At 39.3% G+C, this 14,657-nt stretch overlaps 2 protein-coding genes across 2 annotated transcripts; one reads left to right on the top strand and one right to left on the bottom strand.

The window, feature by feature from the left end:
• Positions 1-284: 284 nt before the first annotated feature.
• Positions 285-3,856, bottom strand: fitm2 (fat storage inducing transmembrane protein 2). The gene is made up of 2 exons (XM_030732721.1): positions 3,664-3,856; positions 285-3,028 (listed from the first exon to the last, which is right to left on the bottom strand). Exons 1-2 carry the CDS (start codon positions 3,834-3,836, stop codon positions 2,419-2,421), a joined length of 783 nt encoding a protein of 260 aa, XP_030588581.1. The 5' UTR covers positions 3,837-3,856; the 3' UTR covers positions 285-2,418.
• r3hdml (R3H domain containing-like) lies at positions 3,835-12,827 on the top strand. The gene is given in 8 exon segments (XM_030734059.1): positions 3,835-3,898; positions 5,287-5,379; positions 5,525-5,618; positions 9,740-9,821; positions 10,508-10,621; positions 10,702-10,806; positions 11,616-11,737; positions 12,725-12,827. Coding segments are annotated over 8 exon segments (777 nt in total).
• The last annotated feature ends 1,830 nt before the right edge of the window (positions 12,828-14,657 follow it).

Below are 14,657 nucleotides of genomic sequence, written 5' to 3' on the forward strand. Positions count from 1 at the left end.
GCTTCCTGCACAGAGCAGCTTGTAATTTTTTAATATTTGATATATCACATAAATGCACCAGAAAAGTGACAAATTCTGCTGTGATTTACACATTTCTAAGTTTAACAAAAGTGTTGTTCTATATTTTTCTTATACTCTGAAAAAAGCCCATCTTTCAACACTACTCTTAGTGGCTGCTGGTTCCTGCTGAATATGTAAATCACAAATATAAAAGTGCAGCTTTTAAAGGGGAAATTGCCCCGTGGTTTTTTACCAGAGATGTAAAGACAGCAAGACTGTGTAAGTGGAAATTCAATTCAGATTTATTCATATAAGGCCAATTCACACAGTTCAAGGTGCTTTAGTGTGAGGTAAAGATCATTAGACGATCCCCTGTGAACACCTAGTGACAGCGGGGAGGAAGAACTCCCTTTTAACCCTAGAACACTAACGTTGGGTGATTTTCATCCACAGGATTGTAGCCAGGTGATTTTCATTATGCTGCTGAGCTGCATGCAGAAATCATGCATAAAAAAAAATGACGAGCTGACTATAAAAAGTTTGACTTTTTATAGTCAGCTCGTCATTTTTCCCTTCTCAAAAAAATGCCTTTTTTTTGTTTATCTGTAGCATAGCTGTTAGTGATGCAGCGAGGCTGTGCCTTCACTGGAGAAGGCTCACATATCCCAGGAATCAGTGGACAGACGAACAAGCTCCCAGTTCCATCATTTGTTTCAGGAATTTTTTCCCTAATTTTGCACTAATTTTAGAGCCTTTTTTTTTTTTTATATACCTTTTTTGTTATGAGATGCTGTATGGGGGGAAAATAAGAGTACTTCCATTTGCATAATATTTTTTATAGTTTAATATCTTTTAATGGGAAGTATGCTTTATCGGGTATATTGGGTAAAATATAGCTGATGTTAGTGATTGTATTACAAAATTGTGTTCTAGGGTTACACAGGAAGGAACAGGTTCAGGGAGGGTCGGCCATCTGCTCAGACCATGGTTGAGGGAAAAGAAGAGAAAGCAAAGGAGAGTATAGCGAGACCACAAACAGCAAGCAGGACCAAACAAACTACAGAAGTTGACATGTAGTTTTTTTTTTTTTTGCATTTTTGGCCACAGCGGCTTTTATCGGCAGTGGAGGGAGACAGGAAATGGGGGAAGACACGCGGGCAAATTGGCAACAGGCTGGGACTCGAATCTACACCGCCCGCACCGCAGCATATGTATGTGGGCGCCAGCTTCCCCACTAAGCCACCCAGGCGCCCGCCGACATGTAGTTTTGACGTATAAACGCATGAGTAGAGTACTCAGTGCATCATGGGAAGTCCCCCAGCAGCATAACTAAAGGCATGATTCTGGGATCCTGATCCAGCACTAACTACAAACTTATCAGAAAGGAGAATCTGAAGCCTAATTTTAAAAAGTAGAGGGCACGTCGATAAACTACACTGTTCACTATTTATAGTTTTAATAGCTTTTGGGCAGAAACAGAAAATTTTGGCACAGAGGAATTTGTATTTTTGTGACCAGCTAAAATAAAAATTTAAACCTAAACAATCAAATAATGAACAAAAATGCCACAAAGTACAGAAGCTGCTTTCAGCTCTTCTAAATGTGGTAATCTGTTGATTTCATCCATGTTTTAAACTTTATATTGTAGGGACTAAATATTTTATATTTCCTTGCATTTTTGTTAAACGGTTTTGGTATTTTTCAGAGAACAGTTAACAGAAAAAAATAATTTGTATATTAATGATGAAAATAAGTGTTAGGTGAAGCTCAAAAGAAAATACTGAATATTTCCAACCTTACTGCTTGCCTAAAATGAGAGTAAATACATTAAAAGTCTCTATATTTTCTGTTCTTAACCATGTTCTACATACCCTGAACAAACTTTACATGTAATGTTGACACACAGTTGCTCTGACCTCAAATCATGCATGATCAAGAGAAACAGCTGATTTAAAATAATGAAACGCAGCTTCAGCGCTTTGTTCTAAAGGTAGCTTCCTAAATAAATAACAATGAACATTTACTGTACATTGGTCTGTGAAAAACATCATCAGTGCTATACAACTGGAGCTGTAAACATTCTCAAGTGTTCCCATTCATATCTAAAAACTGCAAATACTCAGTCAGGAATAAAGCACTATAAGGCAAACAACAGAACCGTGAACCATGAGGCTGAAGGTGAGAGGATGAAGCGAGGCAGCGCAGCGGCTCCATGCTTTTATCTCAGATTACCACGAGTCATTTTGGGATCAGCAGCTGCCAAACCGAGGACTCCAAGTCATCTCGTACAAGGTGACCAGTCTGAAGAGGGGAATTACTTAAAATAGCTTCAAGTAGAGTTGGCTGGTTTGGACCTGAAAGCAGATAACGTCAAATGTAGTGTGCTGTTCTGAGGATGGATTTACTTGTGTGTTCAGCTTAGGCATGCTGTTTCTGTTCTTTTGGGTGGCGCTGAGGGGGGAGACCTGGTGACATCGGCTTTAGATACCAAACCCGATATGTCAAATACCACCCCAGTAGAGCAATTATGGTCCCGAGCAACTTGTGAGATGGGTCATGGAAATAAACAGAGGTGCAGGTGAACATCCACACCCAAATAATCATAATAAGATTCAAGGCCATATACAGCAGGTTCAAGACCATTCTGGGAAGTCCAGAAAGGCTGGTGGTATTCAGGGAGGCCATTGGGGCAGTTTCCTCCATGATGAAGAGGGCAGAGTAGGCCAAGATGAAGGAGTGTCCCGAGATGTCATAGCCGTCCCAGTGGAAGCCAGCACGCCTGCAGGTGGCTTTCAACGTGAACTCCTTGTTGATGACTTTCAAGGCGCTGCTTTCGTAACAAGAACCAGTCACATCCTCGATGTAGAAGAAGGTCTCTGTGCAGACGTACCAGACCACTGTTGCCACCACCAGAGACAGCAGCCGCCGGCCGAGGAAGGAGACACTCCTGCTGAAGGAGGAGTTGGACAGGAGGAGGAAGGGTGTTAACAGCAGCACCGTCCAGCCCCAGGACACTTTAACAAAATATCTGGAAGACAAACAGAGTAGTCACATTAAAGGTCCCATTATTTACCACTTAAAGACAAATGAATGTTAATCTCACATGTACCCAGGATTATAGTTCAAGTTTCAGGACAAAGTAACACAGGCTGTTAATGGAGCACACCCTGGATTTCACCTCTGTTCTAACCGTGGAGAACACCAGCACATACCTGCAGTTTTCTTTTTTAAAATAACAACAATCATCACCGGTCTCTTCTCCTGCAAAACCCAGGTAAGCTCAGCCAACATCCTCAATGTACAATTTAATCAACTTTTTATTTTCTTTTGTGACGGGTTGAAAAATTCCCCAGTGTATAAAGCACAAAATGAAAGCTAACCTAACACTGGTCTTGTGTTTTATAAGTTTCATAAATGGCCGGTTTTGCTGACTTTTTTTCCAACACATTTAAGGATTTGTTTTGAGCTGTTTTCAACACATCGGACTTCATTAAGCCCGCCAATCACACGGTTCACCCTTGACCTAAATCTCTCAAAAATTTTTTTGAAACATTTTCTAAAGTGTACTTTCAGGTCACCTTAAAGTGAGCTACAGGTGCGCCCGCAAGCGGGAATGAATCAGTTGTGTTGACTAATCATAGCTAACGACTCCGTCCTACTTACACGTTCAGGGCGTTTGTGCTGCTGCTGAAATACGTCTGCGGAACGAGCTCCAGCTCTTTCAGGACGGACCCAACGACCGAGAGGAGCAAAAACATCCAGGGGAAGTTATGTCGGACGGCCGGTATCCTCCACAGTACCACCAAATTATCCACAATGACTTCTAACGTCGCCATGTTGACGCAATTGACCAGCGGAGGGGAGGAGCTAGCGGGAGGTTACGCAGACGTCATTGCAAGTCAGCCAATGGGATTCTTAGACGTTTTTTGTTCTTCTGTCTGTTTTTAACAGCATCCAAACGTGAGTTCAAATGGATATCGCCCCCGACTGTACAGGAAGATGTACTATTTTGTATCGATCACCCTGAACAGTCTCTTTTGACTGATTGATTCGTAGATCTTAACTCAACCTAAAAGATCCAAAATGAATGAAGCAATAAAACTACAGTCTTAGAAGCAAGGCCAGCCAGCCGCCACAAAAAAACTTTGTTAACTTCTTTGAACGGTTATTTTGAAGCAGTACCTAATTAAATTTAATTTAATAAAAAAATAAAAAGGTACATAATCATCAGGGAAATCAGATTAAAAAACAAAAACAAAAGTTTGCTAAATTTTCACGAAATTAAGATTTTTAAACCAGCTCTGACCTCTGTTGTCAACAAGGCATTTTCTCTCAGAGAAATACTTCTCACTGGATATTTTCTCCTTTTCAGACCATTCTCTATAAACCCTAGAGATGTGGGAAAATCCCAGTAGATCAGCAGTATCAGAGAAGCTCATCTGAAACCACATTCAAAGTCACTTAAATCAACTTTCCCTCTCCATTCTGATGCTCAGCCTGACCTGCAGCAGGTCATTTTTACCATGTCTACACGACTAAATGACCAGCTGTACCTAATAAATTGGCCAGTGTTGTTTTTATGTCATAGTGTGCCACGTCTTTATTATAATGGCTCCGATCGGCAAAGGGAGATCTGACTGAGAAACTAAGGGAGACCGCGAGAGACTTCTTGATCATAAGGTAGGCCCACCTTTAAGCGTTACCTGCATTATCATCCTTTTTGACTATAATTTATTAAATTAACATAAATTAAAGAAGACAAAAACAAAGAATGATTAATGGTGAGACAGGTAAGAAGGAGACCCAGGCAGAAACAATCAAACACAGGTGAACCTAATGAAGGGAGGGAAGAATAGACCAAAAAAAAAAAGCCTCCTTCCTTATTTTCCAGATCACTTTCCTTTGAATTCAGTGGAAAATGTCATGAGGCCAATTGAAAGATATGAAGGAGAATTATAGGAACAGAGAAGTGCTGTGCTCAGAAATCTGACTGCACTTTCACAACGCTGTGTAATAATTTGATGGCAGATTTTTTCTCTTATGGTCATTTGAAGACCAGAGTACAATCAGTCTGTTAGAGTAGTGCAGCATACTGAATGAGTATATATGGTCTCCCTCAACCTTAAAACCTCTGACTGCATTTGGGCAAATTCTACATTATTTATCTACTGGAAAAAGCTGCTAAACTATTTCTGCTTCCTGATCACATTTAAATACACCAATCAAGTATAACATTATTACCACCTGATTAATATTGTGTTGATTCCCCTTTTGCTGCCAAAATAGCCCTGACCTGTCAAGGCATGGACTCCACTAGACCCCTGAAGGTGCGCTGTGGTATCGGGCACCAAAATGTTAGCAACAGATCCTTTAAGTCCTGTAAGCTGTGAGTTTGGGCCTCATGTCCAGCACATCCCACAGATGCTTGATTGGATTGAGATCTGGGGAATTTGGAGGCCAAGTCAACATCTCAAACTTTGTTGTGCTCCTCAATTATTCCTGATGTATTTTTGCTTTGTGCCAGGGCGCATTATCCTGCTGACAGAGGCCACAGTCATCAGGGAATCCCGCGGACCAGTTCTGGTGCTCATTGTTGATGCTTTCAGTGGTGGACAGGGGTTAGCATGGGCACCCTGACTGGTCTGTGGCTATGGAGGCATATACACAACAAACTGTGATGCACTGTGTATTCTGACACCTTTCAATCAGAACTAGCAACTTTTCCCAGATGTCTAGCTGTAAAACTCACTGAAATCCATACGCTTGCCCATTTTTCCTGCTTCTAACACATCAACTTTGAGGATAAAATGTTCACTTGCTCCCTGATATATCCCACCCAATAACAGGTGCCGTGATGAAGAGATAATCAGTGTCAGTCATGTCACCTGTCAGTGGTCATAATGTTATGTTTGTACATTCAATATAACATTAGGCAATAGTTCAAAGTGAGAACTAAACAGATCCCTTTCACTTTGACTGAGTTGCATATGCTGAATTTGTATAATTTCTGTCTTATTACACACAATATATTTATCTTTTGCACTGATCAGTCTTGAAACAAAGACCTTAATAATAATTGACTGAATGCAAATACAAATGAGATCCATACATTTTCACTGGCCATGCATAAAATTCAAGGTAATTAATGTCAGTGGTGATGAGAGCTGGTGCTGATGTCGGTAAAACTGAGTCCCACTCTTGCAGAGTCATTGTGTTTGTACCGGACTAAAATAAGTCTCCCTTTGTAGGACAAACTGCGTCCTCAGTGCACTATGACTTGGCAAACAAGCCTCTCTAAGAAAAGTAATTTCTCAGGCATGCCTGCTGTTTGGCTGATTGTTCTTCAAGGATTGCTGCCAGAATAGGAACTCTGTCAGGAGGCAAAAAGCATCCATATTAAACTGTTTCAGATTACAATTCAGACAACTCAAGACCCGATACAATCACACCTCAGATTTCTGTAGTTAGATTTAAAAATGGGCCTTTTTTTTTATCAGGCAAAACATTTGATTAAACTAAAAATCAGGGGATCTTACTGAAGTGATTAGAAACTCAAGCAAAATTTAAAGAAGGAGATTATATATATTTATATATATATATATATATATATATATATATATATATATATATATATATATATATATATATATATATATATATAAAACCCTCCTGCAGAACTCTTCACTGGAAAGGTTTATGTTTGGGGGATTCTTGACTTACTCAAGAAAGTCCATATTTATCTCTCCAATAAAATAATTACAGAAGAATTAAGTAAACATGTTGTATGAAAAGAACTGTGTTAGTGTTAAATTGAAACATTTACTACTGGAGGCGGTGAAAGATCCTTATTTTATTATTTTAAAGATATTTTTTATTTTCATTATGGTATGGCACACATTGATCCTGCTGTTTGTGGACCACACTCAGCTTTGTTTGCTCTTGGCTCTGTAAAGAGCAGATGTACTTATATCAGTCACACAGCTCTGGCTGTGCACACTGAAGCCCCACCTACCTGTTGTTTGAACCCTCTGTTTACAACGGGCAGCCAATCAAAAGATGATGGGAGAGGAGTTCAAACGGAGGCGCTGCTCCAAGTCTTAGTGTGACATAAATAAGGATTATTTTGAACTGTGACTCATACAAAGCTAATCTAGAAGAGTACAAGGATAAAAATATACAGCTGGAAATGAGCACATCAGGATCACTTTGAAATAACAAGCTGAAAGATGCTGAAAAGCTCTGCAGAGTCTCTTTTTTAGCACGTCCTTTTAATAAGCTATTTAATCTTTTGTCACTCTTAATATCCATATTAAAATACGATTAACGTACCTGCATCTTTATTTGAGAATTTAGTTTTACCAGCATTTGTACTTTGTTGTGGGCTCTGACACAGGAAGCTACTTTCTTGGTGCAGCCAGCTGCTGTGCAGGTAACCAGAAGAAGGTAAAACACCAGGAAACCTGTGGCTCTCAGGTAAATATGGGAGGTCACTGAGTTCTTCTCATCTCCTTTCAGACTCAGCACTGTCACAGGAAACCGTTGATGCCAGTGTCCTGCAGTGCATTGAGAAAGATGATGTCACACTACAGGGAGTAACCCAAAAAAACTGGTCTAGAGTCTAGAGCAGTCTGAAACTGCTTTGTGCTTAAAATGACTGCAGCAGTTCCCAACATGCATTAGCAAAAAAGACTGAACATATCTCAGCAATGATAATGATTTTTTATGATTTTATGAATTCATTATTAAATAACAAACAAAAATACCCATAAAAATAAATATGTGACAGAAAAGTGTGGAGGGCTAAGTGTCAAAATTAAATAACCACATCATTAATACATCATTAGTTAATACTGTAACTTTAATTTCAAATTACCTCTGCCTATAATAAGTAATAATAGAGTAATAATTTTACATATACCTGATGTATACTGCAGCCTGCATGTGACGGCTCTCACATTGTCAGTGGACAGTAGCTTAGCTTTAAAGATTTTAGCACCTTTCTTTCCTTTGGAGCTGGTAAATACTGTGCGGTATATCCACTCCTTCACCTTTCTTCTCTGTCGGTACAAAGCACCCAGATCACTGAATAAATATACTTTGAGGCTGCACTGCCTGACCTTTTCCTTTCCTTTCCTTTCCTTTTTTTAAAAAAATATTTTGACAGCTATGGTCTCCCTTCTTTGATGTGTGATGATTTATATATCAACTATATGACAGAGCTGACATGCATGTGGATGATACTGAATCTAAATGCTGGGTTTTGCAAATAAAAACCTTTTGCTATCAGTATGGTAAGATCAAGCTCATCTGTTCAATCAGCTCCACTGATGTAATGCTGAAGAGATTTGACCTAAATAAAATGCTGAAGGTGTTAAAAGTTAAGGACAGTAATAACACGATAAAGTACAGACATATGACCAAAGATATATTTTATTTAAGAAGTGCTTGAGCTTAAAGAATCAACAACAAGATGCAACACTGACATTTTTTTGTGTTAAAGGTCGTCTTTTCCTCTCTGTGCATTTCACACACAAAGCCACAAAGTTTGGCGGCTCTACTGAGCCAGCGTGGAAGCCTTTGAAGGCTCCACTTCAGAGGGCTTACCTGACCAACCAGTAGGAAATGCAGGGATGGATGCCTTAGACAATAATAATGTTAAATGATGTTGACCTTGGAGACCCGATGAAACGTCAAGATGAGAGCAAATATTTAATAAGCTAACTGCTATAATAATCATTTTATTTCCAGATAAAGAATAAATTTGGAACATGGATCGATGTCCCAGGATGTGACTGTCACCACAGCAGAGCAGAGCTTTCAGCAGAAATCATCTGAAGTGTGGTCATCATGTGCTGGCACAGCGCATTGAAAACCAACAGATTCCACTGCCTTGCTCGCTACATTTGCATCCTTGCAACTTCATCCTCAAAATAGAAAGAGCACTGTTTTGACACACTGGAGCAAATCCAGTATGCAGTGCAGAGGTATAAATACAAGGGGACATGAGGAGGCTTCCACTGAGAGATTTAAAAATATCAGTGAAAATACATACAGTCTGGACGGACCGGCAACATTTACATCAGGTTAGGCTTTCATCACTTTGTTCCTCAGACTTTCCCCTGTGTCTGAGTCCTGGTCTCACTGATCTCTCTAACCTCAGTACCTGCAGAGCCAGGTGATGCAGCTCACCTTCTAAGTCTCCTGTAACAGTCTATTACAGATGCAGGGGAATCTGGGGCTTTTAAATAAAGTTATTTTTTATTGGTTGCAGTAACAATTATTTTACAGCGTTTATTTTTTGTTCTTTTGAAGCACAACAACCTTAACTCCCACTGTGAAAGATCCAGACTTAGAAATTGCTGTAAAGTCTGATAATGTATGACAATAGAGAGACAATATAACCAAGCTATAGTAACATAGTATATACATAATATACAGTTAAAGCATGTAAAATAAATGATTCAATATGAAAATGTTTACTTGCTGCTGCTGCTGATAAATGCAGGGGTTGAAGTGAAGTGTGAGTCCTCTCGTAAATCAAATCAGATGTGACGCTGAGGCCGTTAAAAATGACGGTTGTCTGTAGAATATTTTATGATTGAGATTTGTGTTCTCAACTGCAATTTCCTGTGTTTGTGAAGGGAAGAGAAAGAGACAGACAGTTTTCAGGAAGGAAGCAGCAGCAGCAGCAGCACAGGAGGGTTTGTGTGTCAGTTAAATCTCCCTGCCACACATGACAAACGGGCTCGTTTGCAAAGGCTCACTCTGAAGCGAGGATCTCTGCTGCTCATCTGACTCAGCGAAAGGATCCAAAGATAAAGGTATGAAGCTCTGATTTTCCCATGCACTGCAGAAACAGTTAACACATGATAATAAAGCATTAAAATTAATATAGTATTTTTTAGTAGACTATGACTATGTGTTGCATGATTTTTAATTAGGAAAATGTGTGTAGTACATTTAGGGATACTGATGCATTCATTCCATTCTTGTTATTTAACCATCCATCCATCCATCTTACCCCATAACATTTCCTTTACACTTTAGTTTTCCTTTAAGTAGCCGTTAACGTTGTTCATCTTATTGCTAACTGATGTGGACTTGTGTCAATTAACTTATCATGAAATTCATATGATTTATAATATTACTCAAATTATATATGTTGTGTTTCCTGGGGTTAAAAAAGGACATATTTTTCATTAAATGTTACAAAACCAAACACAATACAAAGTGCACCCCAATTTTTTATTTAACCTTTATTAGAGAGCACACAGTGCATATTAGACAGAAAGGCAGGGAGAGAGTGGGGAAGACATGCAGCAAAGGGCTTCAGGTCAGATTTGAACACAGGCAATTTGGCCTTGTGGCATAGTGTTGGCTGCTCAACCCAGAGAGCCCAGCAGGCACCCGTGACCCCCAAACCTTTGAAATAAATTACAATCAACTTGAGATTTGACCCTTTTTTCCTTGTTAGCCTGAATGTGGTGTGAACTGCTCTCCTCCTCAGAAGTGCTGCGTCTGCCTCCTCCTCCACCACAGGCCTCAGATGACTGCTGGTTTTCAGCTCCTGCTGGCTGCCACCCTGTGGATGATGTCTCATGTGGGAGCTGCTGCTGCTGCTGTGCTGTCAAGCTCTGCAGAGCTGCTCAACACAGCCAGAGCTGCAGCTGGGAGACAGTCTGGCTTCACGATGCTCACTAGTACTGTAAACTAGCCATTTCACCCAGAGAGATAAACGCCCTGCTGGATTATCACAACTGAGTCCGCTCTCAGGTCTTTCTTCCTGCTGCTAATATGAAGTACTTGGTGACACATTTGGTGGTGTATCATACCAGGTTTTCCCACCAGGTTTTCCCACATTTGGGATTCTTTTATTTTTTATTTGTTTTGCAGTTCATTTCACAAACTTAGTAACTTATAGTGAAACCCCGGCTGACTCCAAACCACTGTCTGTGGAGCAGCTGCTCTGCCACATGTGCTGCAGGATGTGCTGAAAGTATTGAAAACAGAGAGTCAGAGACCTCTACTGGACAAACTATGAACTGACACAATTTCTAAATCCATCCATGAAAGCTGAATCCAACAAAATCGCGGTAGGCCAATATTGGCTTACAGTATCAGCCGATTGATTTATCAGTCAGTCTAGAATACATAAAATATTACAAGTGCATGTGTGATAGAATTAAAGCTATGCTACAAATAAAAACTGAGTGCACATAAACAACAAGAAAACAAAAAAGTTTTATTTTCTTGTTGTTATTTTTTACACAGAATGAATCTGCATCCATTGTGTTGCATAATATTATATGTAATAATGTATCTGCAGCTCTTGCACAGTAAACAGTGCACATGGAAACACATTTAATACCATAAAAGACCATCAGTGTATGAGTTTTCCAAAAGAAAAAAGTGCCTTTAATCCCCTCCGTTCTTGTAATTGCCACATGGACTAAACCTGCTGCAGTTTTCATGATCAATTGAAGACACTAAAGAAAATATTTATATTGCAAATATTACAAAGGGATAGGATGCAGTATGACAACAGATAAATTTTCGAATCAGCTTAACCTCTGTAAATGTTTTATGAACATAAATGTATTTGTGGTTTCTGTCAGATGGTCTGGGCGAGCACCAACAGGGTGGGATGTGCTGTGAGGAAGCGCTCGAGCATGGACGTGTTCGGGAGCACCTGGAGGGAAGCGACGCTGCTGGTCTGCAACTACTTCTTTAAAGTAAAGTTTGGGAAACATGCTTGTTCACTTTCTCACCAAAAGTTAGAAGTTGCAGCTCAAAACTGTGACTGTTAAAGTGGAAAACAGGCATCCTCTGTGGAAACCCGCTGATACGTTACTCACCATCAACTGACTTCTAGTTTCAGATTTAGTCGACTATTACTTATTTATTTAGAAGAATTTATTGTCATTATACGTGAAGACATACAATGAAATTGTGTTCCAGAGCACTCATCCAAGAAATACAAACAACAAAACAACAGCTTGAAAATGATTTTAATCTCAATGATCTGTTTTATTCAATATTATTTCAGACATGGAGCCAGTCAGCTTTATGTTCCCTGTTCTGTCTCAGCCATACTGTAGTAGTATACTACAGTATGGGTAAGTACTACAGTATATGTATGATCCTGTAGTACTGTAATATGAGGTTTATGTTTTAAGTTCAAACAGGAATCGAACAGGACAGAGGAGGCAGGTTTCAGGAACAAAAAGCGAGCTTTACTTAGTTGAGGAAAATATACAAAAATTTATATAATATGAAATTAACAAAAACACAAAATAGGCAACGGAACAAAAACAAAACAAAACTGAATTTGTTAAATTTGAGGTTGTTGGCATTTTCCACTTTCCTCCCATTACTCAATATACAGAAAAGAAATCTATACTGACTTTTGGCTCCACATGGGATTCAAACCCTGATCTCACAGGTGAAAATACCCTTAATTCATAATTATGCCATCACAGGTTCTTCTCATTACTGACTTGCTTTCCTTTAATGTCATATACTCACCTGATCTGATCCACAGGCAGGATTTTCTAAACCCTGCAAACGGAGCCCAGTGGAGTTACAGGCGTCTCAGGTGCAGCTATTTAACACAAAAAGTTATCCAGCCTTACCTATGAAGGTACCTAAATTGCTTAACTTTAATAATATATACTTCAGCATATATTGAACCATTACACTCATAACTATGTCTTTATTGCTGAAGAAACTGGGTGGGAGAGGCTCCCTATGAGACCGGAAAGCCTTGTTCTGGAGGCTCCTGCTGTAAAAACAAGGGCACACTCAACACAAAAACCAGAAGACTTTAACACAACATAGTAGCTATTAACACAACACAGTAATTCTTTTTAGGCTGAAAAAAAAAAAAATCCACAACAGTTCCAGCTTTGACTCACAAAAGCTGCACGAGACAGTTTGGATGATTGGAAAATGATGCATCTGTCCAGTACTGTAAATACTTTATCTACTAATTAATGTTTAACACTTATGGTTACAAAATAATGTAAAAAAAAAAATTATATAATGTTCGTTCATTTGACTTGCAGGACTTTTGTGCTGTTGCATTTGTTAATAATAATTTAAAAAAGCACTTTTATGGTACACGTTAACCCTGACGTTTGTATGTTTTTGATTCCTTTTTTAAACTCTCAACTCTTCCCCACAGCAAATGCAAATGCATTTCATTTATGGTCGCCTGTGTGCCTGACTGCACATTAATTAAGTTATAAAGAACTGATGAGGCTGTGTATTCAGTACAAGTAATCCGCTGCTCACTACTTGTGTTTATTCGCTGCTGCTGCAGGAAATTTTCTGTCCTGCCTTTCAGCTCATTACATCTCACGATTTACCCATCAGAGACTTTCTCTGCCATAAAACCAGAGCCTAATGCAGCTTTTATGGCCTAAAATATGAGGGAATCAGCTGTGCCTGATTTGTGGTCTCACACACACACACACACACACACACACACACACACACACACACACACACACACACACACACACACACACACACACACGTAAAACATTTGATATAGAAACCGGTCTCTCCCAAGCAAACAAAGTCCCTCACAAAAAAGCATAAAGAGCAGCTTAGATCAGCACTTTGTTGGCTGTAACGATTGTTTATTTAGCAGCTCTGTTCAGAAGTGGAGAGTGGGTGTAATTTTCTTTCTTTGTGGACAATGTTTCTCCTTACTCGACATTTTTGTACAGGTGTTATTTTCACAAGTAATTGCACTGTTTTCATCACCAATCAGTTTCCACCGATACAAATAGTTCGACATTTGGAAAACACCTACATGCTTTCCGGTTAAAATGTAGATGAGGCTCTCCATACCTCCCTCGTGCCTGTAAAAACCTTTGGCTGGAATCAGAAGATAACAGCAACAAAATTATCTTTATGGATGTTTCACTCCCAAATCAAATTTCCATATTTTACCTCTACTTATCCATCTACATTGTTTTGGTGTGAGTCTGTTTTGTGGTGCTCAAATAACATAACTAAATAAATACATAAATTTAATAGCAGCAATTTATCTTTCCTGAAGTCATGACCGTTTTGTAAGCAATTTTGTGTAGGAACTACTTTTTTTGTCTATCAAAATCCATCTACCAACCAAATGAAGCACAAAGCGTCCACGTTTGCACACCAACCATTTCACTTTGAGGAAGAAAGCCTGAGGGACTCGTGGCATTGTAGCAGGATGTAAACAGTGTAAACTGACAGGTACATAGTGCTGATCAACTCTTACTGACCACTCACACTGATTTGACACTTTAACACCATCATTCCCACACGCAGTTCTTTATTCTTCGCCTTTAAATGTGGGTGAAGGAGCTGGGGATCGAACCACACACTGACCTTCTGAGTGCCACCTCCATGGTGCGTTAGTTTGCTGGGTGTCTTCTTTTGGTTGGCCATGAGTGTTTCAGAGTACCTGTGTCATAACTTCTAGAAAGAGACGTCACTGCTGAGTTATTCAAATGTATTTTTTTTGCAGCACAAAGTGCCGTCCAGTTCCATTATATTAAAAAGACAATAGACATCTCAGCCACTCACACAAAACAGTCTAGATGGATACCACTACAAGCCAAAGGAAAAATGTATATATTTCATTTAAACTTTCACCTTTGGGC

This window comes from Archocentrus centrarchus, chromosome 7 (genome assembly GCF_007364275.1).
Source record: "Archocentrus centrarchus isolate MPI-CPG fArcCen1 chromosome 7, fArcCen1, whole genome shotgun sequence".
NCBI classification, from domain to species: domain Eukaryota; kingdom Metazoa; phylum Chordata; class Actinopteri; order Cichliformes; family Cichlidae; genus Archocentrus; species Archocentrus centrarchus.